The sequence below is a fragment of the Gopherus evgoodei genome, unplaced genomic scaffold (genome assembly GCF_007399415.2).
Source record: "Gopherus evgoodei ecotype Sinaloan lineage unplaced genomic scaffold, rGopEvg1_v1.p scaffold_31_arrow_ctg1, whole genome shotgun sequence".
Taxonomy (NCBI): domain Eukaryota; kingdom Metazoa; phylum Chordata; order Testudines; family Testudinidae; genus Gopherus; species Gopherus evgoodei.
Window position 1 is genome coordinate 3,146,189 of NW_022059983.1, and position 20,498 is coordinate 3,166,686.

At 64.4% G+C, this 20,498-nt stretch overlaps 1 protein-coding gene across 1 annotated transcript; it reads right to left on the reverse strand.

Moving 5' to 3' along the window:
* FXYD7 (FXYD domain containing ion transport regulator 7) lies at nucleotides 1–19,990 on the reverse strand. The gene is made up of 6 exons (XM_030543237.1): nucleotides 18,757–19,990; nucleotides 3,369–3,401; nucleotides 3,026–3,100; nucleotides 1,591–1,624; nucleotides 962–996; nucleotides 1–604 (listed from the first exon to the last, which is right to left on the reverse strand). Exons 1-6 carry the CDS (start codon nucleotides 18,785–18,787, stop codon nucleotides 585–587), a joined length of 228 nt encoding a protein of 75 aa, XP_030399097.1. The 5' UTR covers nucleotides 18,788–19,990; the 3' UTR covers nucleotides 1–584.
* Nucleotides 19,991–20,498: the final 508 nt, after the last annotated feature.

Sequence of the window (20,498 nt, forward strand, 5' to 3'; positions counted from 1 at the left end):
TAAGAAACAACCCTATGTTTATTGAGCACTGGATCTGCTCTGCCCCGTGCATGGGGGTGGAGGGGGCAGCCACGGGGTGGCGCCCCCTGCGGGCGGCTGAAAACACGTCATGAAAGCAGCACCCTGTCAGCATCCAGGGCCCCCTGCCCAGGTGGGGCCCACGTCTGGGCCTGGGGGTATGTGTTGGTGATGTGTGTCCGTTCCCCCCACAAGGAGCACCCCCCCAATGCAGCGGGGAGGGGGGTGCCGTAAGCAAAGCAGTCATGGCATGGGGGGGTCACATGCGCTGGGGGGGACAGGAAGTGAAGGGGACCCAGTGGATCAAGATGGGGGGGCCAAGTGAGGCTAAGGGACACCCCCCTCCCTGCATATGGTGCCTGCTCCCAGCATGCAATGGGCTCGCTAGCCAATTGGAGGCAGAGGTTCTAAAAGACGGGGGCTCAGATAACAGGGCTTCCCCTTCCCTGCCCCCACGGGTGTCGCCGGGCGCTGGAGCTGAGGTCTTGGACCGTCCTGGGCGAGGGGGGGGCAGCAGGGTCTGCACCCCCCAGCCAGAGGGGGGCGCTACATCCCAGGCACCAGGCCTACGCACTGCCTGCTGGAGCTGCAAGAGAGATGGGGGGGGGCAGTAAGAGAGGGACAGGAAAGATCAGGGCCTGAGGGGACCCCGGTGTCCGGGAGCCTCCTCCCCACCTCCACCCCCAGCGGGGAAGATGCTTCAGCAGCTGCAGGAGGGCGTTGCTAGGGCGTTGCCATGGTACCTCTGCAGCCCTGGCAACATCTGTCTTCAGTGGAGACAAAGGAGCAACTGGGAGGGGGATCCTCACCTGCCCCCCCCCCCCGGCCTCCCCCAACAGAGGAACAACCCCTCCCTCCACAGGGCAGTCTGATGCCAGCCAGCGGGGGGCAGCAGGGACGCCCCCCACCCCCATACAGCCCCCCAACCGTCTGGGTCACTCACTTGGGGTCTTTCCCGGTTGCCTGGCCTCCGATAGGCTGAGGGGGGACACAAAGGGGGAGACAGGTAAGTCAGGGAGGGGTCGAGGAGGGCTGGTGCGACTGTGGGGGGCAGCTAGAGTGGGGGGAACCCCACTGTCCCCCAGGGGGTTGGGAGGCAGAGTGGGGGAGCTGCCCCTGGGGGACAGTGGGGTTCTTTCCCAGGGGGCCAGGTGCAAAGGGGGCAGTTACAGTGGGGGGGAGCTGCCCCGGGGGGTGGTTAGAGCAGGAGGCAGTGGGGGGGCTGCCCAGGGGGTCAGGGCAAAGGGGGCAGTTACAGTGGGGGGGAGCTGCCCCGGGGGGTGGTTAGAGCAGGAGGCAGTGAGGGGGCTGCCCAGGGGGTCAGGGCAAAGGGGGCAGTTACAGTGGGAGGGGCTTCCCTGGGGGTAAAGGTGGGTGGTTACAGTGGGGGGGAGCTGCCCCGGGGGGCGGTTAGAGCAGGAGGCAGTGGGGGGGCTGCCCAGGGGGTCAGGGCAAAGTGGGGCAGTTACCGTGGGGGGGCTGCCCTGGGGCGTAGTTAGAGTAGGAGGTGGGGGGGCTGCCCAGGGGGTCAGGGCAAAGTGGGGCAGTTATAGCAGGGGGGGCAGCACCTACCTGGAGTTGGACTTTTTACATTTGAATTTTTTACCTGCAGGGAAGAGAGAGAAAGAGTGAGGGGCGGCGGGGGGATTTGGGGGCAGATAGGGTGGGAGGCCAAAAGGGAAGGGGTGGAGGGAGCGATTGTGTGAGAGAGGGTGATGGTCAGGGGGTGAGGGAAGGGGCTGGCTGGGGGGTGGCTCTGGGGCACAGGGGGCCCAACCAGGGAGGTTTTGGGGGCAGGGGGCTGGGCAGAGGGACCAGCCAGGGAGTTTGGGATGCAAGGGCCTGGCCAGGGGGGTTCTGGGAGGCTACTCAGAGAGGTTCAGAGGGCAGGGGACTGGCCCGGGGGTTTAGGGCCAGCTGAGAGGGTTCCGGGTTCACGGGGGATTTGGGTGCTGGCCGAGGGGATTCAGGAGGGTTTGGGGGGCAGCTGGTGGAGTTTGGGACAGGGGGGTTTAGGAGCTGGCCAGGGGGTTGGAGGGGGGTTGGGGGACCAGCCAGGGAAATGTAGCAGTGGGAAACTGGCCAGGGAGTTCAAGGGGCAGGGGGCAGGGGCAGGGAGCAGGCCACTGAGATTTGGGGTGGGGGGCTGGCTGGGTGTTTTAGGGACTAGTCAGGAAGCTTGGGGATGGGGCTGGTGGGCTGGCTGGTGGAGTTCCATGTTTATGGGGTTTGAGTGGCCAGCCGGGGAGTTTTGGTGTTTGAGGATTTGAGGGGGTGGCCAGAGGTTAGGGGGGCTAGGGGTCCAGCCGGAGGAGTTTGGGGGCAGACGGCTGGCTGTGGGGCTGGGGGGCAGCTGGCGGGGTTTGGGATTTGGGTCTGGCTGAGGGTTTTAGGGGCCAGCCAGAGCGCTTGGGAGGATTGGGGGGCTGGCCAGGGAAGTTTGGCAGTGGAGGGTTGGCTTGGGGGTGGGGGTTAGGAGCCAGCCAGGAGCTTGGGTGGTTGGAGGGCCAACCAGGGGGAGGGGAGGAGGCTTGGGGTCTGGCTGAGAGATAGGGGGTCAGCCGGGGAGAATCAGGGGGGTTGAGGGGCCAGCAGGGGGGTTGGGATTCAGGGGTTTGTGGGACTGGCTGGCAGGATTCGGGGGGTCAGGCTGGCAGGGGGTTTAGGGATCAGTCAGAGGGCTTGGGGAGTTGGGGGTCTGTTGGGAGGTTTGGTGGCCAGCCAGGGGAGCTTGAGGGTTATCGGGCTGGCCAGGGGAGTTGTGGGATTGGGGGCCTGCTGGTGGGTTCAGGGGCCAGCTGTGGGAGTTTGGGGGGAGTTATGGGGGAGGCCAGGGAGGTTGGTGAGCCTGCTGGGAGGTTTAGGGGTGGTGGTGGCCTGCTGTGGGGTTTGGCAGGTTCAGGGGCCAGCTGGGGGACTTTGAGGGGGCCACCTGGGCAGTTTGGGGGGATATGGGGCTGGCTGGGGGAGTCTGGGGGGTTGAGGCACCCGCCGGAAGGTCACTCACTCAGCGCTGTCAGGATGCCCACCACGAACATGACAATGGCCAGGACGAGGCCAACCACGCGCAAGGTGTCGTAGTCTGAGAGGAGAGGGGGGGTCAGAGACAGACAGCCCCCCAGCTCCCTCCCCCCACAGCCCACTACCCCCTGCCCCCCAGCTCCCTCAAGCTCTAGTGAAGCCCCATGTTCCAGCAGACACCCCAGCTAGGAGCTGGGCCTGGGGGAACCGGGGGGATCCCTGCTGGGCAGTGCCCCCCCCCCCAACAGGGGATGCCCAACCGTGGAGCCCCCTCCCAGCAGCGCAGAGACATCAGCCCACAGGGCAGCCACACGAGTGGCCCCACTCACCGTAGGAGAAGGGATCCCGGGGTCCATGGCCATCTGGAGAGAGAAGAGAGAGAGACGAATCCCTGAGCTACTCCAGCCCCAGAGAGCTCAGCCGGCCCTGAGATGCAGCCACCTCTGGGGTGGGGCAGCTGGGGAACAGCCACACATAACACCGAGCAGGAGTTTGGGATAGGGAGGGACAGAGACTCCCACGTCATTCACAGCAGCAGGATCATTGCTGCCGGGAAGAGGGAAGCCCATAGTGAAGCCATTAACCTGAGCCAGGGTTCAACCCTGGTTTGCACCCGCCTCCACCAGCCTTGGCGAAAATGTCCTGCACTGAGTTAAGTCATCAAGGATCCAGGACAGGTCAGCAGCCCAGCACCCCCCTGTGAGCCCCACCCTGCTCCCCACAGCCCAGCACCCCCCCTGTGAGCTCCCTGCCCTGCTCCCCACAGCACAGCACCCCCGTGAGCTTCCGTGAGCTCCCTGCCCTGCTCCCGACAGCGCAGCACCCCCCGTGAGCTCCCTGCCCTGCTCACCGCAGCAGGGCACCTCCTGCTGAGCCCCCGCCCTGCTACCTGCAGCACAGCACCCTCTGCTGAACCCCCACCCCACTCCCCACAGCACAGCACCCCCCGTGAGGTCCCTGCCCTGCTCCCCACAGCACAGCACCCCCCGTGAGCTCCCTGCCCTGCTCCCCACAGCACAGCACCCCCCGTGAGCTCCCTGCCCTGCTCCCCACAGCACAGCACCCCCGTGAGCTTCCGTGAGCTCCCTGCCCTGCTCCCGACAGCGCAGCACCCCCCGTGAGCTCCCTGCCCTGCTCCCCACAGCACAGCACCCCCCATGAGCTCCCTGCCCTGCTCCCCATAGCACAGCACCCCCGTGAGCTTCCGTGAGCTCCCTGCCCTGCTCCCGACAGCGCAGCACCCCCCGTGAGGTCCCTGCCCTGCTCCCCACTGCACAGCACCCCTCATGAGCTCCCTGCCCTGCTCACCGCAGCAGGGCACCTCCTGCTGAGCCCCCGCCCTGCTACCTGCAGCACAGCACCCTCTGCTGAACCCCCACCCCACTCCCCACAGCACAGCACCCCCCGTGAGCTCCCTGCCCTGCTCCCCACAGCACAGCACCCCCTGCTGAACCCCCATCCCACTCCCTATAGCCCAGCACCCCCCGTGAGCTACCCGCCCTGCTCCCCACAGCACAGCACCTCCTGCTGAGCCCCCACCCTGCTCCCCACAGCTCAGCGCCCCCCGTGAGCTCCCCGCCCTGCTCCCCACAGCACAGCATCCCCCGTGAGCTCCCCGCCCTGCTCCCCACAGCCCAGCGCCCCCCGTGAGCTCCCCGCCCTGCTCCCCACAGCACAGCATCCCCCGTGAGCTCCCCGCCCTGCTCCCCACAGCCCAGCGCCCCCCGTGAGCTCCCCGCCCTGCTCCCCACAGCATAGCGCCCCCCGCTGAGACCTCCACCACCTGGTTCCGCTCAGCACAGCGCCCCTACGGAGCCCTGCCCTGCGTCCTGCAGCCCAGCACTCCCAGAGATCCCCTCACCTGACTCCCCGCAGCCCTATCTAATGGGGTGGCCCTGCAGGGATGAATAATGCAAACCCCCATGAAGGCATGGGGGTTGCCATGGAAACAAGCACATCAGGAGTCTCTGCATCCTCAGCTGGCTGCCAGGGAGGGGGCGGGAGGGGGAGCAGGGAGGGAATCAGGGACCTGGCAACCAGCCACCACATGCGGAAACCAGCCCTGGCACGGCTCTGCTGGTGCACCTCACTCCCGACCCGCAGCCCCCTGCTCTCCCAGCCCCGGGTATCCCCACAGAGGGATCCGCGTGGGGGGATCTGTGGGGGTTCCCGGCTCTGGCACCTGGCCAGGCAATCAGTGGCAGACGGCGCGAGGGCTGGGCATAGACAGACAGATGGAGCCAGACAGGCAGTGCTTCCCGACACACACGCACTCCAGTGCCAGGACCGTGGCTGCAGGGAACCCCGGAGTCCGGGCCGCGCCTCGGAGCGGGGTGATGAGTCCGAGCGGGTGCCTGGCACTGGGTGGGGAGGGGAGTTCCTGGGTGCCATGGCTCTGCCCTTCTGGTGCCCCCACCCCTGCGTGGGATGTGTCCTGGCAACCCTGGATGGGGGGGCAGAGAGCACGTCCATCCCCCCAACAGTAGGTCCAACCTCAGGAGGGGGGTAAGATAGAGACTGGCCATGGCTCTGCCCCCCACTGACCCCCCCCAGGCTCCCTTTGCTGTTCCACACTCCCCATCCCACAGCTGGGTCTCTACTCCCACCCCCAGCCCTTCCCATCGCCTAGCCATGGGTTGATTCTCTCCACGTCCCCCCCCCGGATCCATGAGGTCAGCACTGACTGTGAGGGGAGAGCAGCTCTGCAGCACAGCACCCCCCGCTGGGCCCCCTGCAGCCCAGCACCCCCTGCTGAGCCCCCGGCTCCCCGCAGCCCAGTGCCCCCTGCTGGGCCCCCCTGCTCCCCCTGCTGAGCCCCCCGCTCCCCGCAGCCCAGTGCCCCCTGCTGGGCCCCCGGCTCCCTGCAGCCCAGTGCCCCCTGCTGAGCCCCCTGCTCCCCGCAGCCCAGTGCCCCCTGCTCCCCGCAGCCCAGCGCCCCCTGCTGAGCCCCCCTGCTCCCCCTGCTGAGCCCCCCGCTCCCCGCAGCCCAGCACCCCTGCTGAGCCCCCCGCTCCCCGCAGCCCAGCGCCCCCTGCTGAGCCCCCTGCTCCCTGCAGCCCAGTGCCCCCTGCTGAGCCCCCTGCTCCCCGCAGCCCAGCACCCCCTGCTGAGCCCCCCGCTCCCCGCAGCCCAGCACCCCTGCTGAGCCCCCCGCTCCCCGCAGCCCAGCACCCCTGCTGAGCCCCCCGCTCCCCGCAGCACAGCACCCCCTGCTGAGCCCCCTGCTCCCCGCAGCCCAGCACCCCCTGCTGAGCCCCCTGCAGCCCAGCACCCCTGCTGGGCCCCCTGCTCCCCGCAGCCCAGCACCCCCGCTGGGCCCCCTGCTCCCTGCAGCCCAGTGCCCCCTGCTGAGCCCCCTGCTCCCCGCAGCCCAGTGCCCCCTGCTGGGCCCCCTGCTCCCCGCAGCCCAGCACCCCTGCTGAGCCCCCCGCTCCCCGCAGCCCAGCACCCCCTGCTGAGCCCCCTGCTCCCCGCAGCCCAGTGCCCCCCTGCTGGGCCCCCGGCTCCCCGCAGCCCAGCACCCCTGCTGAGCCCCCTGCTCCCCGCAGCCCAGCGCCCCCTGCTGAGCCCCTGCTCCCCGCAGCCCAGTGCCCCCTTCTGAGCACCCCCACCCCTGCTCCCTGCAGCCCAGCACCCCTGCTGAGCCCCCGGCTCCCTGCAGCCCAGCACCCCCTGCTGAGCCCCCTGCTCCCCACAGCCCAGCACCCCTGCTGAGTGCCCCCACTCCTGCTCCCTGCAGCCCAGTGCCCCCTGCTGGGCCCCCCTGCTGAGCCCCCTGCTCCCCGCAGCCCAGCACCCCCTGCTGAGCCCCCTGCTCCCCGCAGCCCAGCGCCCCCTACTGAGCACCCCCACCCCTGCTCCCTGCAGCCCAGTGCCCCCTGCTGGGCCCCCCTGCTGAGCCCCCTCCTCCCCGCAGCCCAGCACCCCCTGCTGAGCCCCCTGCTCCCCACAGCCCAGTGCCCCCTGCTGAGCCCCCTGCTTCCTGAAGCCTAGTGCCCCTTGTTGAGCCCCCTGCTCCCTGCAGCCCAACACCCCCTGCTGAGCCCCCCACCCCTGCTCCCTGCAGCACAGCACCCCCTGCTGGGCCCCCCTGCTCCCTGCAGCACAGCACCCCTTGCTGAGCTCCCACCCCATTCCCGGCAGCTCAGTGCCCCCTGCTTGGCTCCCCCCCCTGCAGCACAGCGCCCCCTGCTGAGCCCTCCACCCAGCTCCCCGCAGCACGGTGCCCCCTGCTGAGCCCCCCGCCCAGCTCCCTGCAGCACAGTGCTCCCTGCTGGCCCCCCCGCCCTGCTCCCTGCAGCACAGCGCCCCCTACTGAGCCCCCCGCCCAGCTCCCCGCAGCACAGCGCCCCCTGCTGAGCCCCCCGCCCAGCTTCCCGCAGCCCAGCACCCCCTGCTGAGCCCCCGCCCTGCTCCCTGCAGCACAGCGCCCCCTGCTGGCCCCCCGCCCTGCTCCCTGCAGCACAGCGTCCCCTGCTGAGCCCCCCGCCCAGCTCCCCGCAGCACAGCGCCCCCTGCTGAGCCCCCCGCCCAGCTCCCCACAGCACAGCATCCCCTGCTGAGCCCCCCGCCCAGCTCCCCGCAGCACAGCGCCCCCTGCTGAGCCCCCCGCCCAGCTCCCTGCAGCACAGTGCTCCCTGCTGGCCCCCCGCCCTGCTCCCCGCAGCACAGTGCCCCCTGCTGAGCCCCCCGCCCAGCTCCCCACAGCACAGCGTCCCCTGCTGAGCCCCCCGCCCTGCTCCCCGCAGCACAGCGCCCCCTGCTGAGCCCCCCGCCCAGCTCCCCGCAGCACAGCGCCCCCTACTGAGCCCCCCGCCCAGCTCCCTGCAGCACAGTGCTCCCTGCTGAGACCCCCGCCCAGCTCCCCGCAGCACAGCGCCCCCTGCTGAGCCCCCCGCCCAGCTCCCCACAGCACAGCGCCCCCTACTGAGCCCCCCGCCCAGCTCCCTGCAGCACAGCGCCCCCTGCTGAGCCCCCCGCCCAGCTCCCCGCAGCACAGCGCCCCCTGCTGAGCCCCCCGCCCAGCTCCCCGCAGCACAGCGCCCCCTGCTGAGCCCCCCGCCCAGCTCCCCGCAGCACAGCGCCCCCTGCTGAGCCCCCCGCCCAGCTCCCCACAGTACAGCGTCCCCTGCTGAGCCCCCCGCCCAGCTCCCCGCAGCACAGCGTCCCCTGCTGAGCCCCCCGCCCAGCTCCCTGCAGCACAGTGCCCCCTACTGAGCCCCCCCGCCCAGCTCCCCGCAGCACAGCGCCCCCTGCTGAGCCCCCCGCCCAGCTCCCCGCAGCACAGTGCTCCCTGCTGGCCCCCCCGCCCTGCTCCCCGCAGCACAGCGCCCCCTGCTGAGCCCCCCGCCCAGCTCCCTGCAGCACAGTGCTCCCTGCTGGCCCCCCCCCCCAGCGCCCCGCAGCACAGCGCCCCCTGCTGAGCCCCCCGCCCAGCTCCCTGCAGCACAGCGCCCCCTGCTGAGCCCCCCGCCCAGCTCCCCGCAGCATGGTGCCCCCTGCTGAGCCCTCCGCCCAGCTCCCCGCAGCACAGCGCCCCCTGCTGAGCCCCCCGCCCAGCTCCCCGCAGCACGGTGCTCCCTAGCACAGCGCTGGGCCATTGGGATCAGCACTGCCTGCCGAGGTAATACCCTGTCCCCCCATTGTGTCTCAGTGGTGTTTCCTGTTTGCTCCCGTCTAACCGCTGCCCCAGTTTAGGCAACAGGCTCAGAACCTGGGGCGGGAGGGGCTGGCCCCGAGTGCCCTTTTGCACGGTGCCCATGCACAGATCACTAGGCAGCGCCAACCCTCCCTGGGGTTCCCCTTCCCGCTCCGGGTGCCGCACGCGAATCAGCCGCTCTCGCCCAATGGCAGGTCAGCCCGTCGCTGGGAGAGGGGGGAGCTGCCCCCAGGACGACTGATCCAGCAATGCTGCCTGAGTCTGCCAAGAGCCTACACCCACTGCTGGGAGAGGGATGGACTCTTCGTAAATCTCAAAAGGATGTTAATCCTGAAGCCTAGTGACAACCGTGTAGATGCCCACAGAGCCCTGTGCTGTTCAGCTGCAACACACACACACACACAGCTTGCACAGATACACACACACAACACTCACAGTGCTGTGCTGGCTTAGTGCACAACTGGAGGGGGTGAGTGTGAGACGCTGGAGAGGCTGCTGGGGTCACGGTGAGGGTGTGTAGTGTGTGTGAATGTAGGGCTGATGCTGTTGTGGGGCAGTCTGAATATAGGGGTGTGTGTGTGTGTGTGTGTGTGTGTGTGTGTGTGTGTGTGTGTAATCAACACTAACTATAGCTGCAATTGAGCTGTACTCTTAATTTGAACTGCACAACAGATTGAAAGCACACAGAGCTCACAGACAGAGCACAGCGACATGGGGCGTAACACACACGGCACAGAACAGAGTGCACACACACACCCTGCACAGAGCACACACACAAACACACTGCACAGAGTGGCACACACACACTAGGGATGTAAAATGTTAACAGGTTAACCCGCCTTAACCATTAACCCCCACGCTGGCTGGCCACCGACCCCAACAACCCCCACCCACAGCAGCCCCCTGCCGGCCGACTGGCCCAGCGACCCCAGCAGCCCCCACCCCACACAGCAGCCCCCTGCCAGCCGACCAGCCCACTGACCCCAGCACCCCCACCCCACACAGCAGCCCCCTGCCAGCTGACCAGCCCGCTGACCCCAGCACCCCCACCCCACACAGCAGCCCCCTGCCGGCCGACCAGCTCGCTGACCCCAGCTGCCCCCACCCCACACAGCAGCCCCCTGCCGGCCGACCAGCTCGCTGACCCCAGCTGCCCCCACCCCACACAGCAGCCCCCTGCCAGCCGACCAGCCCGCTGACCCCAGCACCCCCACCCCACACAGCAGCCCCCTGCCGGCCGACCAGCCCGCTGACCCCAGCACCCCCACCCCACACAGCAGCCCCCTGCCGGCCGACCAGCCCACTGACCCCAGCACCCCCACCCCACACAGCAGCCCCCTGCCGGCCGACCAGCCCGCTGACCCCAGCACCCCCACCCCACACAGCAGCCCCCTGCCGGCCGACCAGCCCACTGACCCCAGCACCCCCACCCCACACAGCAGCCCCCTGCCAGCCAACCAGCTTGCTGACCCCAGCAGCCCCCACCCCACACAGCAGCCCCCTGCCGGCCGACCAGCCTGCTGACCCCAGCACCCCCACCCCACACAGCAGCCCCCTGCCAGCTGACCAGCCCGCTGACCCCAGCAGCCCCCACCCCACACAGCAGCCCCCTGCCAGCCAACCAGCCCGCTGACCCCAGCAGCCCCCACCCCACACAGCAGCCCCATGCCAGCCAACCAGCCAGCTGACCCCAGCAGCCCGCACCCCACACAGCAGCCCCCTGCCGGCCGACCAGCCCGCTGACCCCAGCACCCTCACCCCACACAGCAGCCCCCTGCCAGCCGACCAGCTCGCTGACCCCAGCAGCCCCCACCCCACACAGCAGCCCCATGCCAGCCAACCAGCCCGCTGACCCCAGCAGACCGCACCCCACACAGCCCCATGCTGGCCGACTGACCCGCAGACCCCAGAAGACCCCACCCCACACAGCAGCCCCATGCCCAGCGACCAGCCCACCGACTCCAGCAGCCCTGCACCAGCCAGCTGCCTGACCCCAGCCCCTCTCCTTTCAATCAGTTAACCGATTCAGCGATAATTTTAGTCATTTAAACGGTTAACTTTTAAATGATATTGACAGCCCTAACACATATACACACACACACACTGCATAGAGCGCACACACTCACACACACAAACACACACACTACATAGAGCGCACACACACACACACTGCATAGAGTGCACGCACACACATACAAATACACACACACTGCATAGAGCGCACACACACACTGCATAGAGCGCACACACACACACACTGCATAGAGTGCACGCACACACACACAAATACACACACACTGCATAGAGCGCACACACAGCATAGAGCGTGCACACACACTGCATAGAACACACACACACTGCATAGAGCGCTCACACGCACACACACTGCATTGAGCGTGCACACACACTGCATACAGCGCGCGCACACGGCATAGAGCACGCACACACACACACTGCATAGAGCGCATGCACACATACACTACATAGAACACACACACTGCATAGAGCGCTCAAACACACACAGCATAGAGCACGCACGCACACACTGCATAGAACACACACACACAAACGCTGCATAGAGCACACTGCATAGAGCGCATGCACACACACATGGCATAGAGCATGCGCGCACACACACTGCATAGAACACGCACACACAAACGCTGCATAGAGCACACACACAGACACGCATACACTGCATAGAACACACACACACCTACACTGCATAGAACACACACACACTGCATAGAATACACACAAATGGCATAGAGCGCACACACACACGGCATAGAACACACACACGGCATAGAGCGTGTGCGCACACACACATGGCATAGAGCGCGTGCACACACTGCATAGAACGCACACACACACACTGCATAGAACACACACACACAAACGCTGCATAGAGCACACACACAGACACGCATACACTGCATAGAGCACACAAACACACACTGCATAGAACACACACACACACTGCATAGAGCACACAAACACACACTGCATAGAACACACACACGGCATAGAGCACACACACATACTGCGTAGAACACACACACATGGCATAGAGCGCGCACACACACTGCATAGAACACACACACACACACGCTGCCTAGAGCGCACACTCACACACACACACACACACACAGGGCCGGACGCAGACAGTTCCTGACTCCCTGCGCTGACCGGGGTGGGCGCTGGCTGCCGGGGTATTTCTAGGCAGTGCAGCCGGCCGCAGAGCCACGGCCCAGCCAGCACGAACACACCACGCCAAAGACCAGTGCTCCTCCCCCTCGACACACAACCCCCCTAGGCACCTGCTGCCCAGCACAGACACCCAGTGCACACTTGCAGTACACACTCCACTGCCCCCCCATTCGCTCCCTCCCCCTGGGGAAGCCCTCGATCCCACCCCCACAGGGGAGAGTGGCTACACACCACAGTGCACACACACACCAGACAATGCACTACACAACTCCCTATGCTACACAGCCCACACAGCTCCTTCAGCATGTGTATCCCTCTTGCACAACACCCACTGCATGTACACACACAAACGCACAGAGTCCCAACAGAACAACGTGCACACACACACATAACCTCAAGGCAACAGCCCACTACACACCCGCCGAGGGGCCAGGGGACGGACAGATAACACCTAAAAGCCATTCCCCTGGAGTCAGGCAAACTGCTGCCCCTAGGCAGCCACACACACACACACACACACACATACACATGAGCATTTACACTGTCACCCCCTCACAACCCAATACACCCCCAAACATACACACAATCACAACCTCACTTGGCCACGCTCACTGTGAGCCAGCATACACACTGCCATACCCTTGCAAAAATTCACACACACACAAAAATTGCCAGGCCCTCGCAACCCAACACTGAGTCACACAAATATCCCACAGTGTGTGCGTGCACACGCATGCACACACACACCCTGCTGAAGGACAAGGGGTAGTGAGAGATTCTTTAACAGCCTGACAATCACACACCACTGCACCCCGAGACAACACCCTCATGCCACACACACACACACACACACACACACACAGACTAAGGCTGCAGTGAGAGTAATGTGCTGTATGATGGGAACACCCCATAATCACACCCTGAAGATGTGCATGCACACACACTTGCACTCACACACACAGTCTGCACTCTCTCTCTTACACACACACCCCTGCACTCACACACACACACACACACAATCTGCATTCTCTCTCTCTCTCTCTCTCTCTCTCTCTCTCTCTCTCTCTCTCTCTCTCACACACACAACCTGCACTCACACACACAGCCCACCCTATCTGCATGGGGACTGCAGGGAAAGAGACAGACAGGGTGTACTTCCTTACACAATCTTACACCATATACACTGACACACAAGCTCACAGAGAGAACACAGATTACAGGAGACAGACACAGCACACTTAACCACACACACAATTACACCATATACACTAACACAACATACACCTTATGCCTCTAAACACATTGCACCGCAGCACATGGAGGACACACACAGTGTGCAGTGACACACGCACCACACACACACTGTACCAAACACACACCGGCACAAGGGCTCCCAGTTCCCATCCCTGCTCCCAATCAGTCCCGCAGCCTCCGGCAAAGTGGGAGCCGGGACTCACACCCCAGCCCCACAGCTCCCTGAGGCCCACCCCGACCCCTTCCTGACCCACAGCTCCCTGCTCCCCCTGGACATCCTCACCGCCTCCACCTCCCCGGAGCTGATCTGGGGCCCCGCTCGCTTTCTGTGCGTAGCAGCTGCTTCCCAGCTATGTCTGGAGCTGTGAGAGTCCCGGAGCCAGCCAGCCCTGAATCCATCCCTCCCGCTGTCCAGCCCTGAATCCATCCATCCCTCTGTCCAGCCCTGAATCCATCCAGCCAGCCCTGAATCCATCCCTCCCGCTGTCCAGCCCTGAATCCATCCCTCCCGCTGTCCAGCCCTGAATCCATCCCTCCCGCTTTCCAGCCCTGAATCCAGCCAGCCAGCCAGCCCTGAATCCATCCCTCCCGCTGTCCAGCCCTGAATCCATCCATCCCTCTGTCCATCCCTGAATCCATCCATCCAGCCAGCCCTGAATCCATCCCTCCCGCTGTCCAGCCCTGAATCCATCCATCCCTCTGTCCAGCCCTGAATCCATCCAGCCAGCCCTGAATCCATCCCTCCCGCTTTCCAGCCCTGAATCCATCCATCCCTCCGTCCATCCCTGAATCCAGCCAGCCAGCCAGCCCTGAATCCATCCCTCCCGCTTTCCAGCCCTGAATCCATCCATCCCTCTGTCCATCCCTGAATCCATCCAGCCAGCCAGCCCTGAATCCATTCATCCCTCCGTCCAGCCCTGAATCCATCAATCCATCCCTCCATCCCGCCCTCCCTCCAGCCCTGAATCCATCCCTCCTTCCCTCCATCCGTCCAGCCCTGAACCCATCAATCCAGCCAGCCAGCCCTGAATCCATCCATCCCTCCATCCAGCCCTGAATCCATCAATCCATCCGTCCATCCCGCCCTCCCTCCAGCCCTGAATCCATCCCTCCCTCCCTCCATCCGTCCAGCCCTGAACCCATCCCTCCCGCTTTCCAGCCCTGAATCCATCCATCCCTCTGTCCATCCCTGAATCCAGCCAGCCAGCCAGCCCTGAATCCATCCATCCCTCCGTCCAGCCCTGAATCCATCAATCCATCCCTCCATCCCGCACTCCCTCCAGCCCTGAATCCATCCCTCCCGCCCTCCATCCATCCAGCCCTGAACCCATCCCTCCAGCCAGCCAGCCCTGAATCCATCCATCCCTCCATCCAGCCCTGAATCCATCAATCCATCCCGCCCTCCCTCCAGCCCTGAATCCATCCCTCCCGCCCTCCATCCGTCCAGCCCTGAACCCATCCCTCCATCCGTCCAGCCCTGAACCCATCCCTCCAGCCAGCCAGCCCTGAATCCATCCATCCCTCCGTCCAGCCCTGAATCCATCAATCCATCCCTACATCCCTCCAGCCCTGAATCCATCCCACCCTCCCTCCATCCGTCCAGCCCTGAATCCATCCCTCCCTCTGTCCAGCCATGAATCCATCCATCCCTCTGTCCAGCCCTGAATCCAGCCAGCCAGCCAGCCCTGAATCCATCCATCCCTCCATCCATCCCTGAATCCATCAATCCATCCCTCCATCCCACCCTCCCTCCAGCCCTGAATCCATCCCTCCTTCCCTCCATCCGTCCAGCCCTGAACCCATCCCTCCAGCCAGCCAGCCCTGAATCCATCCATCCCGCCCTGAATCCATCCCTCCCTCCCTTCATCCGTCCAGCACTGAACCTATCCCTCCAGCCAGCCAACCCTGAAAGCATCCATCCCTCCATCCAGCCCTGAATCCATCAATCCATCCCTACATCCCTCCAGCCCTGAATCCATCCCACCCTCCCTCCATCCGTCCAGCCCTGAATCCATCCCTCCATCTGTCCAGCCATGAATCCATCCATCCCTCTGTCCAGCCCTGAATCCAGCCAGCCAGCCAGCCCTGAATCCATCCATCCCTCCATCCAGCCCTGAATCCATCAATCCATCCCTCCATCCCACCCTCCCTCCAGCCCTGAATCCATCCCTCCATCCCTCCATCCGTCCAGCCCTGAATCCATCCCTACATCCCTACAGCCCTGAATCCATCCCTCCCTCCCTCCATCCGTCCAGGCCTGAATCCATCCCTCCCTCTGTCCAGCCCTGATTCCAGCCAGCCAGCCAGCCCTGAATCTATCCATCCCTCTGTCCAGCCCTGAATCCATCCCTCCATCCGTCCAGCCCTGAATCCATCCCTCCCTCTGTCCAGCCCTGAATCCATCCCTCCATCCGTCCAGCCCTGAATCCATCCCTCCCTCTGTCCAGCCCTGAATCCATACCTCCATCTCACCCTCCCTCCAGCCCTAAATCCATCCCTCCCTCCCTCCATCCGTCCATCCCGAAATCCATCCATCCCTCTGTCAAGCTCTGAATCCATCCTTCCCTCCATCCAGCCCTGTATCCATCCCTCTATCCATCCAGCCCTGAATCCATCCCTCCCTCTGTCCAGCCCTGAATTCATCCCTCCATCCATCCAACCCTGAATACATCCCTCTCTCTGTCCAGCCCTGAATCCATCCCTCCATCCATCCAGCCCTGAATCCATTCCTCCATCCAGCCCTGTGTTCATCCCTCTATCCCTCCATCCATCCAGCCCTGAATCCATCCCTCCCTCCATCCATCCCTGAATCCATCCATCCATCCCTCCCTCCGTCCAGCTCTGTATCCATCCGTACAGCCATCCATCCCTGAATCCATCCCTCCCTCTGTTCAGCCCTCAATCCATCCAGCCAGCCAGCCAGCCCTGAATCCATCCCTCCCTCCTTCCAGCCCTGTATCCATCCCTCCCTCCAGCCCTGAATCCATCCCTCCCTCCATTAATCCGTCCAGCCCTGAATCCATTCCTCCATCCAGCCCTGTGTCCAGCCCTCTATCCCTCCATACATCCAGCCCTGAATCCCATCCCTCCCTCTGTCCAGCCCTGAATCCATCCATCACTCTGTCCAGCCCTGAATCCAGCCAGCCAGCCAGCCCTGAATCCATCCATCCCTCCATCCAGCCCTGAATCCATCCCTCCATCCATCCAGCCCTGAATCCATTCCTCCATCCAGCCCTGTGTCCATCCCTCTATCCCTCCAGCCATTCAGCCCTGAATCCATCCCTCCCTCCGTCCAGCCCTGAATCCATCCATCCATCCTTCCCTCACTCCAGCCCTGTATCCATCCAGCCCTGAATCCATCCATCCCTTCCTCCGTCCAGCCCTGAATAAAACCCTCCATCCCTCCCTCCGTCCAGCCCTGTATCCATCCCTCCATCCATCCAGCCCTGAATCCATCCCTCCAGCCAGCCAAATCCATCCCTCCCTCCCTCCGTCCAGCCCCAAATCCATCCATCCCTCCCTCCGTCCAGCCCTGAATCCATCCATCTAGCCCTGTATCCAACCCTCCCTCCCTACATCCAGCCCTGAATCCATCCCTCCCTCTGTCCAGCCCTGAATCCATCCCTCCATCCATCCTTGAATCCATCCCTCCAGTCAGCTCTGTATCCATCCCTCCAGCCCTGTATCCATCCCTCCCTCCAGCCAGCCCTGAATCCATCCCTCCCTCCAGCCAGCCCTGAATCCATACCTCCCTCTGTCCAGCCCTGTATCCATCCCTTCATCCATTCAGCCCTGAATCCATCCCTCCCTCCGTCCAGCCCTGTATCCATCCCTCCATCCAGTCCTGAATCCATCCCTCCCTCCATCCAGCCCTGAATCCATCCATCCATCCATCCCTCCGTCCAGCTTTGAATCCATCCAGCCCTGAATCCATCCCTGCAGCCAGCCTTGTACCCATCCCTCCCTCCGTCCAGCCCTGAATCCATCCCTCCCTCCATCCAGCCCTGTATCCATCCCTGCCTCCGTCCAGCCCTGAATCCATCCCTCCCTCCAGCCAGCCTTGTATCCATCCCTCCATCCAGCCAGCCCTGAATCCATCCCTCCATCCAGCCAGCCCTGTGTACATCCCTCCATCCCTCTCTCTGTCCAGCCCTGAATCCATCCCTCTATTCGTCTCTCCATCCAGTCCTGAATCCATCCCTCCCTCCATCCAGCCCTGTATCCATTCCTCCATCCCTCCAGCCAGCCAGCCCTGTATCCATCTCTCCATCCCACCAGCCTTGAATCCATCCCTCCCTCCGTCCCGCCCTTAATCCATCCCTCCCTCCAGCCAGCCCTGTTTCCATCCCTCTATCCCTCCCTCCCCGGCACACACCTTCCCTCTGTCCATCAGCCCCTTGGGGCAGAGCTGCACACCTGGGCAGGGAGCTGTGATGGTGAGGATGGGAGCAGGGGGTGCCTGGGCAGCAGCCTGGCATCCTGGACATTGGGGGTTGAGTCTGACATGGTGTGGCGGGAGGGTGGCTCTTGAGGACGATGAGGGTGGGATGCCAGGGGTTGGGCACCGCTGGCGCAGAGGGAGCAGGGGGGCAGGCAGAGGGCTGGAGTGCCAGGGACTCAGGCTTCATGAGCAGCTTCTGCACCAGGGATGAAGGTGGGATTCAGGCTCTGTGGATGCAGCGGATTCAGGCCCCGTAGATGCAGTGGATTTGGACACCATGGGAGCAGGGGGAATCGGGCACTGTGGACAGGGGAATCGAGCACTGTGGGCTTAGGGGAATCAGGCACCATGGGTGCAGGGGAATCAAGCACAGTGGGAGCAGGAAAACCAGGCACAGTGGGCAGAGGGGAATCGGGCACCGTGAGCAGAGGGGAATCGGGCACCGTGAGCAGAGGGGAATCAGGCACCGTGGGCGCAGGGGAATCGGGCAGAGGGGAATCAGGCACCGTGGGTGGAGGGTAATCGGGCACCGTGGGAGTAGGGGAATTGCGCACCGTGGGCAGAGGGAAATCAGGCAACGTGGGCGCAGGGGAATCAGGCACTGTGGGCAGAGGGGAATTAGGCACCGTGGGCAGAGGGGAATCGTGCACCATGGGTGCAGGGGAATCGGGCACTGTGGGCGCAGAGGAATTGGGCACCATGGGAAGAGGGCAATCGGGCACCATGGGCGCAGGGGAATTGGGCACCGTGGGCACAGGGGAATCAGGCACCATGGGCAGAAGGTAATCGGGCACTGTGGGAGCAGGGGAATTGGGCACCGTGGGCAGAGGTGAATCGGGCACCATGGGAAGAGGGCAATCGGGCAAGATGGGCGCAGGGGAATTGGGCACTGTGGGAGCAGGGGAATCGGGCACCATGGGCAGAGGGTAATCGGGCACTGTGGGAGCAGGGGAATCGGGCACCATGGGCAGAGGGGAATCGGGCACTGTGGGAGCAGGGGAATCGGGCACCATGGGCAGAGGAGAATCGGGCACCGTGGGCGCAGGGGAATTGGGCACCATGCGAAGAGGGGAATCGGGCACCGTGGGCGCAGGGAGGATCTGGGCGCTGTGGGATTCAGACCCGCCGGTGGGGTGGCGGGGGGGGGGCTCACCGTGCCTAGGTGCCTCGGTGGGGGTGGCCATGCTGCAGCCCTGGGTCTCTCCCGTCGCAGGAGCGAATGCGGCAGAGTCCGGGAGGGAGGGAGCGGGCGGGAAGCGGCTGGTTTTTTTTTTTTTTTTCTGCTGCGCATGGAGGAGGGAGGCGGCCAATGGGCGTCAGACGAGGCTCAGCTCCTGGGGGGCGGGGGCAGCTGGCTCGCTGGGGAGGGGGCAACGTCTCCAGCCGGTCCTGCCGTGTCCCCCCCCCCCACAGCTACCGCTACTCTCTACGGGGCTCTCCAAGCAGCATATCCAGGGATGGGTCCCCTGGCCCTGAGATGCAGCCACCTCTGGCGCGGGGCAGCTGGGGAACAGCCGCACATAACACCACAAAGGAACAGTGCACCCGGTGCTGATATGCAGCCACTTCTGGGGCAGGGCAGCCAGGGAACAGCCACCCACACCACAGAGGGACGGCTCACCTGGCACTGAGATGCGGCCACCTCTGGGGCAGGGCAGTTGGGAAACGGCTGCACATATCACCACAGAGGGACAATGCACCCGGCACTGATATGCAGCCACTTCTGGGGCGGGGCAGCTGGGGAACAGCCACACAACACCACAGAGGGACAGTGCACCCGGCACTGATATGCAGCCACTTCTGGGGCGGGGCAGCTGGGGAACAGCCACACAACACCACAGAGAGACAGTGCACCCGGCACTGATATGCAGCCACTTCTGGGGCAGGGTAGCTAGGGAACAGCCGCACATAATGCCACAGCGAGATAGTTTGTCCAGCACTGGGATGCAGCCACCAGCCCCACATACTCCCCTGCCCCATCATCTCAGAGCCGCCCCACGTGCCCATCACTCGGGGTTAGGTATCCCACCGCTCACAGTGCTGGGATCAGTCAAAGATGCACAGACAGCCCCCTCCCAGGGACAAACGTGGAAGAACCTGTTCATCAGAGAAGTTGCCTTCGTTTGTGTGCATATCGCTGCCCCCCCACACACACACGTACACTGCACAGACCCACACTGAGGCCTTGTCTACACTGGCACTTTACAGCGCAGCCCCCCCACCCCGAGCACTGCAAGTTCCAGCGCTGTGAAGTGTCAGCGTAGACCGTGCACCAGCGCTGGGCACTACTCCCCTCGGGGGGGGGGGGTGGCTCTTACAGCGAGAGCGCTGGGGCCATGACCACACAGCCACGTTAACCGCACAGCGCTTTACCGTTGCTAGTGAAGACGTACCCTGAGACAGTCCCTGCCCCACAGCACGCACTTTAAACAGCCACAGTGGGGGAGGGGAAACTGAGGCACCAAGTGGTTTCCTGATCCACCAGCCACAGGAGTTGATGGGCCAAACAGGCTACGCGGGTGGAGGTGGGGATATAAATGTATGCAAATCACTACCTGGGCTCCTTTGTATATCTGCATTCATTTCAGCCTAATCCAGAGAGGCCTCTGGCTGTACCTAGCCTGAGCAGGGCTGGGCCAAGAGCTCTGGGGGATTGTGGGTAAAATCTCAAGCGGATACTGCCCCCCACTGGCCAGAAGGAGGGAGACAGTCCCCATTTGCAATGGGGGATGGGCGTTCGTGCGGGGGGGGGGGGATCACAGGGCAGCAGCAGGACCTGGGGCATATGGACCCCTCTGCTGGGTCAAGGACTAGCACCATGGGAGCTGAGACCTAACAAACTGTGTGTGTGTGTGTGTGTGTGTGTGTGTGTCCATCTCCTGCTGCCCCCTGCTG

Bases quoted from the DNA above. Each gene is read 5' to 3' on its own strand.
- FXYD7 (XM_030543237.1), bottom strand. From the start codon at position 18,787: ATGGCCACCCCCACCGAGGCACCTAGGCACG. The intron at 3,402-18,756 runs GTGAGCCCCCCC...TTCTCTCTCCAG, and splicing joins CACCGAGGCACCTAGGCACG to ATGGCCATGGACCCCGGGAT. The intron at 605-961 runs GTGAGTGACCCA...TCTCTCTTGCAG, and splicing joins GCAACCGGGAAAGACCCCAA to CTCCAGCAGGCAGTGCGTAG.